Source organism: Protopterus annectens, chromosome 1.part1 (genome assembly GCF_019279795.1).
Source record: "Protopterus annectens isolate FY-2018-M chromosome 1.part1, PAN1.0, whole genome shotgun sequence".
NCBI classification, from domain to species: Eukaryota; Metazoa; Chordata; order Ceratodontiformes; family Protopteridae; genus Protopterus; species Protopterus annectens.
Window position 1 is genome coordinate 654,154,981 of NC_056726.1, and position 12,251 is coordinate 654,167,231.

General features: G+C 45.2%; 1 protein-coding gene across 5 annotated transcripts in view; it reads right to left on the reverse strand.

Moving 5' to 3' along the window:
* Positions 1-294: 294 nt before the first annotated feature.
* The window catches only part of DNAJB5 (DnaJ heat shock protein family (Hsp40) member B5), a 79,123-nt gene continuing 67,166 nt past the window's right edge, over positions 295-12,251 (reverse strand). For all 5 annotated transcript variants that reach the window (XM_044077467.1, XM_044077460.1, XM_044077435.1 and 2 more), the window contains one exon: positions 295-2,201. In XM_044077467.1, coding sequence (XP_043933402.1) covers positions 1,968-2,201 — 234 coding nt within the window. In that variant the 3' untranslated portion in view covers positions 295-1,967. The remainder of the gene's footprint in view (positions 2,202-12,251) is intronic.

Here is a 12,251-nt window from a genome sequence, read left to right on the forward strand (position 1 = left end):
TGTTGGCTTTATGTAGACTTTAACTTAAGGTCTTTACTTTCATTAGTCAATTAAATGGTCTGCAATAAATCAGTAGTGTAACCTATCTTAACAGATTAGCATTTTAACTAAACTCCGAAGGCAATGAGAAGCAAATCTGCCTTTCTCCATAAAACCCAGCAGATACAAAAGGACAGCAATAGCAGAATAAAATTCTGTAGACCCATAGCCTTCCCTACTCTAGCCCCACAAACAAATTTATCCATAGTTCCAACCACTTGTTCATTCGCAAAAAAACAGAATAGAACAGTTAACAAAAGTGAAATGCAGACATTTATCTTAATTACACAGGGATCCATAAACGCAAATAGCCATGGCACAGAGAAATCAGTGATAATTTATAATGCTACATCCCATAACAAATTTTTGACTTGCCTGTAAAAGTCTGGATGTTTTGCAGCAACTACTGGAACAAATAATGGTAGCTGCTAAAATGCATTACAACTTATGTGCTGTGTAATGTCAAAATATTTTACATGTGAAACTGTTAATGTTATTTAAACTGATTGCAAGCTTCAGAACTCACATTTGTAAAATATTTGAACTGGTCTTAGCAGTTTAAATGTACCTTTGGCATGAAAGATTATTACCTTGAAACTTTCACCAGGTACATTTAACCTGAAGTCCAAAACGGTAAAACAAACAAACAAACAAATAAATAAATAAATAAAGAAAGAAAGAAACAAACAAACAAACAAAGAAAGACCTAAAAAAGAAAACTGTCATGTAATCCTATGCTGCATCTCACTATAATCTGGTATATACAAATAAATGTGCTGCAAACTACGAAAATGAAAAGAACAATGCACTCTGGATATATTTTATGTGGAAATATACTAAAGGCATGTTGGCTTATGAACAAACAGACTCTTCTCTCCAAGAGCACAAACTGTACAAACGGAATGACAGATATTATCGAAGACTTGAAAGGAATCTGTCTTGTCAGCAACACAGAAACGGAACCCTTCCAAAGATCAATACAATACATCAAAACTGAAAGGCTATGGAACCCAGTTAAGCTGGCTATTTTTTTTTTTTATATTTATGTCATTTTCCATAGCTGCCCCCTGAAATGAATGCAGATTAACAATTAGCCTAAGGAAAAAAAAAGACTTTGCTGATCAAACATTTAAAGGTTTTAGTTTGCTTTGGCACATCTGAATTCATGAAAATTAAAAGTAATTTAAATAATAGATAAAATACCACTGTAATTCACAGTTCTGAAATTAAATTCTGTAGCATAGCACAGACTTACAATCAATTTACTGGCAGTGCTTCTTCTGAAATACTCCCAACTGTGCTGGTAAACCCTCCCAACTGTGCAGATAAACCTTTTTCCTTCAACTTTGCTTGTAGGTACACCTCCATTGTGTGAAAGGACAGCATTTGAGACATAATCAGATAAGATAGATATATTGGTGAAACCCAACTACTTCTTAAGAGCTCAGGACACCTAAGCATTTTCATTATTCTGCTCATTTCATAAAATTGCTGGACTTTTATTTTTAAATATATCATGGTAACAAACACCATTGTATACTATCACAAAACACTCTAGAATTAAGATTGCAAATTTGATAAATAAAAAGAACATGTTAAACATGTTAAAAATGAACAATCCACAAGGGATTAAGTATAACTTGGCTTGTGATACAAGGCCATTGTTCTTTCATCTCCAAGGTAAAGAATCCTTTGTTTAGTAGTTGCTGCCCTCTAGTTCATGCATTCCTGTTTTGGTTATGGAGACTGTAGTAGGAACTGATCAAAAAAAAAGTTCCAAGAGTTTGTTTGACTTTAAACATTTCTGAGGGTGAGTGAGTTTTCATTAGAAAAATAATAAAGATTTCTAACTCAGTTCAATTCATTTCACAGATTTTGTGGCATGTTTTTCAGATATTGCTTTTGGTAAAAAAAAAAATGCATCAGATCTACAAAGATGGAAGGTACTGCTTTAGTATTTCTTTTGTATTTGAAGATATCTTCTCTGGGAAAAGAATCTGAAATTCCACTATCAAGTCTCCTCGATGGGTTGGAGATTTTGGGAGAGGCAGTCCTTCTCCTCTCACCCTTTTTACTGTCCCAGGTTTGATGACATCATTGCAAGGTAAAGGAATGATTCTGTTGTCAATAGTAGGAATGTTTACAGTACAACCGCATAAAGCCTGGAAAAAAAAGTAAAAGTCAATTTGTTTAATCAGCAAAATCTTAAGCCATAAGATTAACAATTTCAGTCACTGGTAAATCCTTAACTTAGTCAAGGAATCAAGTGTATACTGAGAAATCTTTTTTTCTTTATAGTGAGCTCTTGAGACATAAAACTCTTGTCCAATTATAAAAACAAACGGGACATTGCTTCAATGCCACAGTTCACAATGAATTACATAACAGTTGCCAAATCTCAATCTATAAGGTTTCTTTACCTTTCTTTCGCAAACTAACCACAATATCATAAAAAAAAACACAATAGTTTAAACAGCATACTCAAACATGGACGAGATAGAATTTATAATGATCAAAACATTAACTTTACTGTAGATCTACCAACATTTTCTAGTAAAGCACAGCCTAAAAGCATTTAACATTTGTGTCACTTGCCATCATTGAATATGTGCTGTATGTAGAGGTGAGTAAGGTAGAGCCCAGTTCTAGTTTAGTGCTTAGTTTAACTTGGGGATCTAGAAATGTGTAGTAAAAAAGCTGAGGTCATCCCAGGCAGTACAGCAGAAATCAGCAACTTAAGAGCTTCATCCTGCAGTGCCAGGTTTGATTAACTTTGTCTCTACTTCCATATCATGCAACTTTGCAACTTTGAACGGATCACAACCAAAGTGCTTGTTTGTCACCTCTATAAAAAGGCATGTATGCTTAGTGGCCTTAGCAGGCTAATAAAGAAATAAAAAATATCCCGACTTGTCATGCAAAAAAAAAGAAATACATGTTTGAACTATCTGAATCAGCATTTCAGGGCCAACATTTATTTTTAACTGCTCTACTGAATGATCTGCAAGTAGCCACAGTTCATTTTGTATTATGGCTTTTAAACTGCAACTTCACCTTAGCATAGGCTTGGCTCAAAATTAAAAATGACTGGTTTTGTAGTCTAACAGCCCTCTGAGTGTTGGATTGAGGTACTACTGGTGTGGACAGCTTGCCAAAACCAATAGGTACTTAATAACAGAGAAACAGAAAAGTTTAGGTACAAGGAAATTATCAAGATGGAATCTGACAAAAATAAAAACAGATTTCTTACACTACAATTTCTACTTAGTTAACGTCCTTTACTTAAAAAGACAAATTGAAATCCCTACTTTGGTCTTTTAACTAAATACACACAAAAAAAGGAGAAAGGAAAGCAATCCTTTTTCTTTATGCTGAGACCATGATGTTCAACAACTGGGTTGAAAAATGCAATACAGCTGCATAAACAGATGTGTTCCAGTCACCATCTTGTACACTGTAAAATGCTATAACAAGTGCCAAAAAAGAGCACATCAGGAGTTTGGGAAGTAACCAGAGTCAATACACCTGCTTCTTTGGGGTAAAAATCATAAAATTATAATCCCATTACCTATACATCAACAAACAGAAAGCAACAAAGAGAGTCTACAATATTTCTAACACATATTTTCCATCCTGAATTACACAGTTTGATGACCCTACTTTTCAGTGCATTTCCATAACATCTTAGCTCCCTGTCCTGATCTCTCAAAAGACAAAAAAAAAAAAAAAAAACACCCAAAGATGAACAAGCATACTTTTAATTCCATCCTGCTGAACTTATAACAAGCATCATAATTATTTTTCTACCCATTACAATTGTTTGCATATTCATCTCAGCATATCTTTACATTGCCCATAATCACCCATTAAATCTCATACTAAAATTTTCTCTGCAGAATTGTATGCATATCCAATTGTTTTACTTTTGCTTCTTCTCTGCATCCTACTCACTTTTCCCAACTTGCTTCTTCCTTTTCTTTCCTCCTGTCGTCTTACTACTTCAGGCTTAAATTGCTATCATACTCTTATGCTTCATCTCTAAACCCACAACTATGTAAATATTAGTAGTTTTTTATTCAAACGACCATTTATAATCTGCATTCTACATTTGTCTGTGTAAACAGACAAAAAGTATCAAGTGTAAATCTTTTGTTGTTACTTAATTTAAACTGATTGTAGTACAAAGAATGTATCTTCACGCTACTTCTGTTCTGTATGACCCTGGGTGGCTGAACCTTCACGCTACTTCTGTTCTGTATGACCCTGCGTGGCTGAACCTGAAAATGGTCCATCTGAATTAGAAGATATGTACTCACCATAACGTTCCATCTGAGTAGGTGTATTCATTTGTCTGCAACCTGTGGGTTATGGATCCGATATCGGATCCGAACCGGCATGGTTTACCAGCTATGGATCCAAGCTCTCAGCTCCTCCCCTCACCCATAATGCCCTGCTCTACCCTCATGACCTCAGATCGAGTTTGCCAACAGTAAGAACACCCTGATAAGGGTAACACATAATATGCAGGAAACTGAAAGGCCAGGGGGATAGGAGGGTGGGATGGTTGCAGACAAATGAATACACCTACTCAGATGGAACGTTATGGTGAGTACATAACTTCTAAATCTGAAGTAGGAGATTCATTTGTCTGCAAACTGTGGGACAGAGTCACCATGCTACCTGAATCTTGGGCGGCCATCATGGAAGGATATTCCGGAGCACCGCGGAGCCAAAGGATGCTCTACCCCTAGATGCAAGATCCAACTTGTAGTGGGAAATAAAAGTATGAGATGAAGCCCACGTGGCTGCTGCACAAATATCATCTAGAGGAATCCTAGCCTTAAAGGCTGCTGAGGTAGATACTGACCGGGTTGAATGGGCGTGTACACCCTCCGGTGCGGGCCTCCCTGAAGCTTGATAAGCCAATAAGATACACTGTGAAATCCAGCGAGACAGAGACTTTAGAAATTGGCTTGCCCAAATTAAATTTAGCAAAGGAAATGAACAACTGGTCGGATTGCCTATGACCAGCCGTTCTGTTTAGATAAAATCTAAGTTGCCTGTGAACATCTAAGGAGTGAAGCTTGTATTCACCTTTGTTTTCATATTTAGGAAAGAAAACAGGGAGGTTAATGGATTGATTAATGTTTGCTTCAGAAGCTACTTTAGGAAGAAAGGACGGGTTGGTCCTGAGGTAAACACGGTCCGGATGAAAGACCAAGTAAGGAGGTTTAGCTGATAATGCTTGGAGCTCTGAAACTCTCTTGGCCGATGTAATGGCTACTAAAAAAGCCGTCTTGAAAGACAAGAATTTGAGATCCACCGTAGCCGCTGGTTCGAAGGGGGGGGGGCGGTCAAGGCCTGGAGAACTAAGGAAAGGTCCCAGGGAGGAACCGCTTGTTTTACAGGGGGCCTGAGAAGGAAAGTACCTTTAAGGAAAATTTTACACAACTTGGCTGACATGAGTGGACTAGAGTCATGACCAATGTGATAATGTGAAATTGCCGCCAGTTGTACTTTGACTGTGGAACTGCTGGCACCATCGTTAAAAAGAGTGGTTAAGAAATCAAGCACTAAAGGGAGAGGAACTGTGAAGGGATTCAGGCCTTGCCGCTCCGCCCACAAAGAAAACCGTTTCCACTTGCTGCGGTAGACTTTTCTAGTGGACGGTTTATGAGCTGCCACCAGGATCGCCTTAACAGGGGACGAAATACCGGGAGTCCTGATCAAGAGTGGAACTGGAGCAGCCAAGCGGTCAGCTTCAGGTTGTCCAGGTTGGGAGGAGATATGCAGGATGGATGAGATATCAGATCCGGAATGGGATCTAGAATCCAAGGAGGATTCACCGAGTGAGACCTTAGGAAGGGGAACCAGATCTGTCGAGGCCAAAACGGAGCAATGAGAATCATTCTGCAACCCACCCGAGAGGCTTTCTGAAGAACTTGGAGCATCAGAGGCAAGGGTGGATAAGCATACAGAAGACCGGGTGGCCAAGCATGCACCAGAGCGTCTCTTGGAGAACCTCCTGGAGGAGGTATCAGAGCGAAAAAACTGTCGCACTTGGTGTTTGAGGGAGAGGCAAAAAGATCGCATGAAGGAGTTCCCCACCGTGCGAATATGCGTTCCGCTACTTGAAAACTGAGAGACCACTCGTAAGGGGTCAGAATGGTGCGGCTGTGCTTGTCTGCCAGGATGTTGGACCGACCCGGAATGTGCGTTGCTATTAGAAAGCGGTTGGTGGAGATTGCCCATTCCCAAACTCTCATGGCTTCTCGACAAAGAGGGTAAGACCTCATTCCCCCTTGCTTGTTGATGTACCAGACAACTGACATGTTGTCCGATTGAATCGCAATTGTTCCCAAGGGAAGAAAGTCCTGAAGTGCTAGCAACGCTAAGAGCACTGCTCTCATCTCTAGAACGTTGATATGCAGTAAGGTCTCTGAATCGTTCCACGTGCCTTGGACGGTCCGGCCCACAAAATGCCCCCCCTACCCGAGGCGGGAGGCGTCCGTGGTCACCGTGGCGAGAGGGGGAGAAGCACAAAATGGGCGGCCTCCGTGGAGATCTGGGGAGTGAAGCCACCACAGGAGGGACCGCTTGCAAGCCTTGCTGATCGCAATGGGATGATGCATAGGGAGAGCAAGGTATGACCACTGTACTAAGAGAGTCCACTGGAGGATGCGCATATTGAGCCTGGCAAGAGGAAGAAGTGCTATAGCAGACGCCATGGACCCTAGAGCCCTCAGGACCAACTCCGCGGAACAGAACTTGAGTGGAGAATGGCCCGCACCTGGAGCTGCAGATTTTGAACTCTGTCCGCAGTGAGGAAGGCTTTTAAACTCCTTGTGTCTAACCTGGCCCCTATAAAATCTAAGAGCTGTGTGGGCGCCAGGTTGGATTTCTTTGTATTTATTGTAATGCCCAGATTGGGAGCAAGATGGAGAAAGGAGTCTCGCGCCAATAGTAGTAGATGCCTTGTTGGGGCAGTAAGGAGCCAGTCGTCCAGGTAGGGGAAGACCTGCACCCCCTGAAGCCTCAGGTGGGCCACTACCACCGCTAATACTTTGGTGAACACCCTGGGGGCTATGGTGAGACCAAAGGGAAGGACCCGGAACTGGTAGTGACTGGCTCCCAGCCGGAAGCGGAGGAACCTCCTGGAGCGCCTGTCCATTAGGATGTGGTAGTACGCATCTTTGAGGTCTATAGAACACATCCAGTGATTTTCTCCCAGAAGGGGGAGAATAGATTGCAGAGTGACCATTCGGAATTTTTCCTTGGGAACTGTCAGGTTCAAGAGAGAAAGGTCTAAAATTGGTCTTAGATCCCCCATCTTTTTTGGTACTAAATAGAACCTGGAGTAGAACCCTGATCTGATCTGGTCTGGGGGGACAGGCTGGATGGCTCTTTTCTTTAGCAGATGGCCAATTTCTGCCAAAGCGGCCTCCCGTTGACCAGGTGGAATGTCTGGGAGGGACTTCAACTTTGGTAAGTGACGAAAAGGGATGCGGTATCCTCTGGATATGATCTGGAGAACCCAGCGGTCTGATGTTATGGACTCCCATGCCGCTAGGTGCCCCGAACGTCCCCCGACTGCCTCCAGAGTGGAGCAGCCGGGCAACCCCTCAGGGTTGCTGCGCGGGCCATTCAGAGAAGGGTTCTCTGGACCCAAAGTTCCTGGGAGCCCCTCTGCCTCTAGGGCGGCATCCTCCCTGTCCTCCTCTGCCACGGAAGGACTGGTTGTCCGGAGCAGGCTGGGATTGCTGCGACTTCCGGAACCACATCTTCTTCTGACCCTTTTGGTTCCTAGAATAGGGCCTCTGGGGTGCAGAGAAGCGGATTCCGACGGCAGACAGCGTCTTGCCGTCCTTCTCACTCTGGGTCAAAGTGTCGCGAACGGTTTTGCCAAAGAGGGCAGAACCATCAAAGGGGGCGTTCGCAAATGACGCTTTGAAGGGCTCAGAGAAATCGCAATGACGGAGCCAGGCCTGACGTCTAGTGACTAGACCTGCCCCTGCGGCTCTAGCGGCGCCTTCCGTGGCATGGGAGAGTAGCCGCATAGAGGTATTGGTAACTGATCTAAGAGTGGCCATGCGGGTGGAGTGCAGCACTTTGTCCTCCTCTGTGCCAGGTAGTTCAGCGCCCTTACCGAGAAGGTCGCTGAACTAAACATCCGCTTCCCCAAGCGGTCCATCATCCGAGACTCCTTGCTCGGGGGATGGACTGAGGGACTCTCCTGAGCAAGTTCCCTCTTGGTGGCCGCCGTCAACATGGCATCTACCGGAGGCCCCTTACTCCAATGGGCACGGTCAGACGGAGGGCTGAGGATCCTGTCGGGCCTCTTAGGGATTGGCTCCACGGTGTCCGGTTCCTTCCACGCCCTGGTGGTAATGAGGTCCACCAGGGGGTCAGCAGGAGGGGACATCCAAGAGGTAGACGGGCCCGCTTCAAATGCCTCCAAGAACACGGACTCGTCCGAGGAAGACTTGGGGGCAGACCACCCTTATACGGAGCATTTCCATGATGTCTCCAAATGAGACATCCTCGGGACCGTGGGAGCCTTCCCCTTCCTCCAAATCCGTGTCTTCCGTGAGAGACTCGGGAGTCAATGTGCCTCCTTTTGCACGTATGCTTGCAAGGAACATCCTCTGGGGGCTGTCAGAGGACTCCTCGCAAGCAGCAACCTGTTCCAGGGAACAGCTTGGGGCACAGAAGCGGGCTGTCCCAATGGCGGATGGTGGAAGCCTGCCCCAGTGCAGGGGGGGCGGGGCCGGGGCGAAACAAGTGCCGTGGTCCGGAGACCCTCAACAGGGCCCTCTCCACTACATCAAAGGCCGAAGGGGAGCCGACCTCGACCAAAGGATCCAACAATCGGCTCCCCCTCGGATCCGAAGAGTGGATCGGAGCCGGCGCCGAAGCGCTCGGATCCGAAGGGACAGTGCGCTCCGACACAGACGGCGCCGAAGGAGCACTGATCCCCCCGGATCCGAGGCTCGGATCCAGGCTCCGAGAGGTTAGATCCGATGCACTCGAGGGCAGGGTCGGATCCGAAGTACCAAGTACTATCGGCGCCGACCCACCCCCGGCTCCGAAGCTGCTCGGCTCCAACTGCTCCGAACCCAGGTAGCGGGTCGGAGAAGGAGCAATCGGCTTGAAAAAGGGGGTCGAGCTCCCCCCGGGGGGGGGGGCAAGAGCACTCCCATCTGCATCTGGGCCTGGATGAACCTTCTCATCATCCGGTCCAGATCAGCATCCGATAGGCTGTACGTTGATCTCGAAGAGGCTACCGAGGTAGGCCTTGAGTGCCTCCTCGATAGCCTCGACGGAGATCGGGTCTCCTCCTCCTCAGGTCCCGGTGAAAAACACACTGGAGACCGGAGCAGAGGAGGAGGAGATCCAGCCGACAATGGAGCCAGGGGAGAAGCCCGCTTGGCTGGCGGGGCCGAAACAGAGGTCTCGGCCCGCCGCTTATGGTGCTTCTCCCTCCGGTCCCTTTTTCTAGCATCCCTCTCCTCCGAACCAGAAGCGGGAGGTTGAGTCCCAGGAGGAGGAGGGGGAGCCGGAGAGGGAATAACCGTGGAGACGGTTACCCCCGAAGGAGCAGAGGTCGGAGCCGAGTCCGGCGGCAAAAGGCCTGCCAAAACAAGCTTGGACCTCCGCTCCTTCAATGCCCTGGGGTTGAACCCTGCACAAATGGAACATCCAGATGTGAGGTGTTCAACCCCCAGGCATCTAACACACCGAGTGTGGCCATCAGCTGGGGAAAGCTTATGGCCACACTCAGAGCATTTAGAGAAAATAGCCTTGGGCTGCTCAGACATCCCAAGCTAACAAATAACAGTTACTATAACTAAGGTAAGTAACTAAAACAAAATCACTGACAGGCCCAACACACACACTACGCTACCAGCGAGGGGAGGGATATAAATTTTAGATTAAACTCTAAAAAAAGTAATAATACAAAAAGGGAAACCTACACTTTCACACAAATCAACCAAAAAATTATTTAAATTTTACAATTTAAACACTGAAACTATCACTTAGCTGGAGAGCTGGAAAAACAATCTGGTCACCATGCGCGGCAAACGAGATCTGAGGTCATGAGGGTAGAGCAGGGCATTATGGGTGAGGGGAGGAGCTGAGAGCTTGGATCCATAGCTGGTAAACCATGCCGGTTCGGATCCGATATCGGATCCATAACCCACAGGTTGCAGACAAATGAATCTCCTACTTCAGATCCAGTTTTATAACCAGGGTAACCCAATGGGCCTTTTTTAGGTGATGTTTCAAAGACCAAATCACCACTGTAACAGCTATAAATAAATGCAATCTGAGGGTCATGCTGCTCAACGCTAAAAGTCTAAATCTCAAGATGCACTTGCTCGAAGCACTCCTCAAAATGGAGAACACTGACATTTGTGCTGTAATGGAGACCTGGTTTAAAGCAGCAGAAAGCACCCCTGCACTACCAGGCTATAACACATGCCACACCTTTCGGACCCAGAACATGGACCGAAGCTCCAAAGGTGGTGGTGTCTCCATATTCATAAAGGATATGCACACCTCCATACTAGTAGCCCAACATAACACATAGGAGATACTTCAGGTACAACTAACATTGGGTAAGATGGCGATTCAGGTCGTAGCCTGCTATAGGTCCCTAACCATGTCCCAAGACTCTCACGCCACATTCCTAAGCACCCTGGAAACTATTAGGGTTCAACCCAACACTCTCATACTAGGTGACTTCAACTACCCCGCCATCAACTGGGAAAACTACTCATGCACCAAATACACTGGCCCAACGCTTCCTGGAATTCGTCAATTCCAATGCCTTGGACCAGCTTATTCTTACCCCCACTAGAGGAAGCAACATCATTGACCTGGTTATTACTAACATGGGCAACCATTGCGCTACACCAATAGTCAATTCCTCCCTGGTTAGATCTGACCAGAAACTAATCACGATGGAAATCCATCTCTCACCCACACCCCCTGCAAAGGTAACCACCATGAAAAACTTATCCAAAGCTGACTCTGGGCTCCTAAAAACAGAGGTAGCAAACTTCACGCCACTCATGTCAATGGAAAATAGATGCATGACTGCCGAATCATACACCAATGCACTGTACGAACATGAACATAAATGCATGGAACTAGCCATACCCAACAAAACCAAGATGTTCTCCTCCAAAAAAAGAAAGCCATTCTGTTGATCCCCTACCATTAATAAACTCTACAATAGAAGGAAGAAACTGTTGCAGAAAAAGGTGAAGTCCCAAGACTGGAAAAACTCCCTTATTAGCCTCAACAAAAAATTGAGATCCCTCATCAAAACCTCTAAAATCAGCTATAAAGGCAGAATTGTGGCAGACACTAAAAACAACCACTAAGCCTACTATAGTTATATCAAGAATCTCCATGGCAATACCCAGGTTTGCTCCGAGCTGCTGCACAATGGTACCTCCTATACTAAGCCAACAGATATTGCCAACATACTGGCCGACAGATTCAGTGCCAACTTTACCCCTCTTTCCCCCCTAAATGACCAATCACAATACCAGAGGAATGCCAGGCACCCAGCATTACTGCAGCACAGGTTAAAGCTGCATTGTCCAAAGCTAATAATACAGCTTCCATGGGACCCGGCAATATCCCTGGATGTGTTATACATGAACTACAAAGTGAACTGGTACCACATGTGTGTGCCCTATTCAATCACAGCCTCACCTTAGGCTTTGTCCCTACCGAATGGCACACTGCTACAGTCATCTCTCTCCATAAAGGGGGAGCGACTATAGACCCTGGGAATTATCACCCCATTAGTCTGACAAGTCTGATATGCAAGGGTATGGAGCGTATCATCATGGACCTAATTAACAAGGATATAGGGAATCTCCAAACTCTAGATCCCATGCAATTTGGTTTTGTGAAAGTTAAATCATGCTTGCTCAACCTGGTTGACTTCTTTGAGTCAGTCACCAGAGCTGTGGATGAGGGCAAAGCAGTTCATACAGCCTACCTCGATCTGGCCAAGGCTTTTGATACCATTCCCCACTCAGGAATTATTGACAAACTCACTAAACTAGGCATCAACCCCTATATCACTAGGTGGGTTGCAAACTGGCTCACAGATAGAACTCAGTGCGAAAGTAGTGGACTACAAGTCAGACTGCCAACCAGTCATGAGTGGAGTTCCACAGGGATCGGTCTTG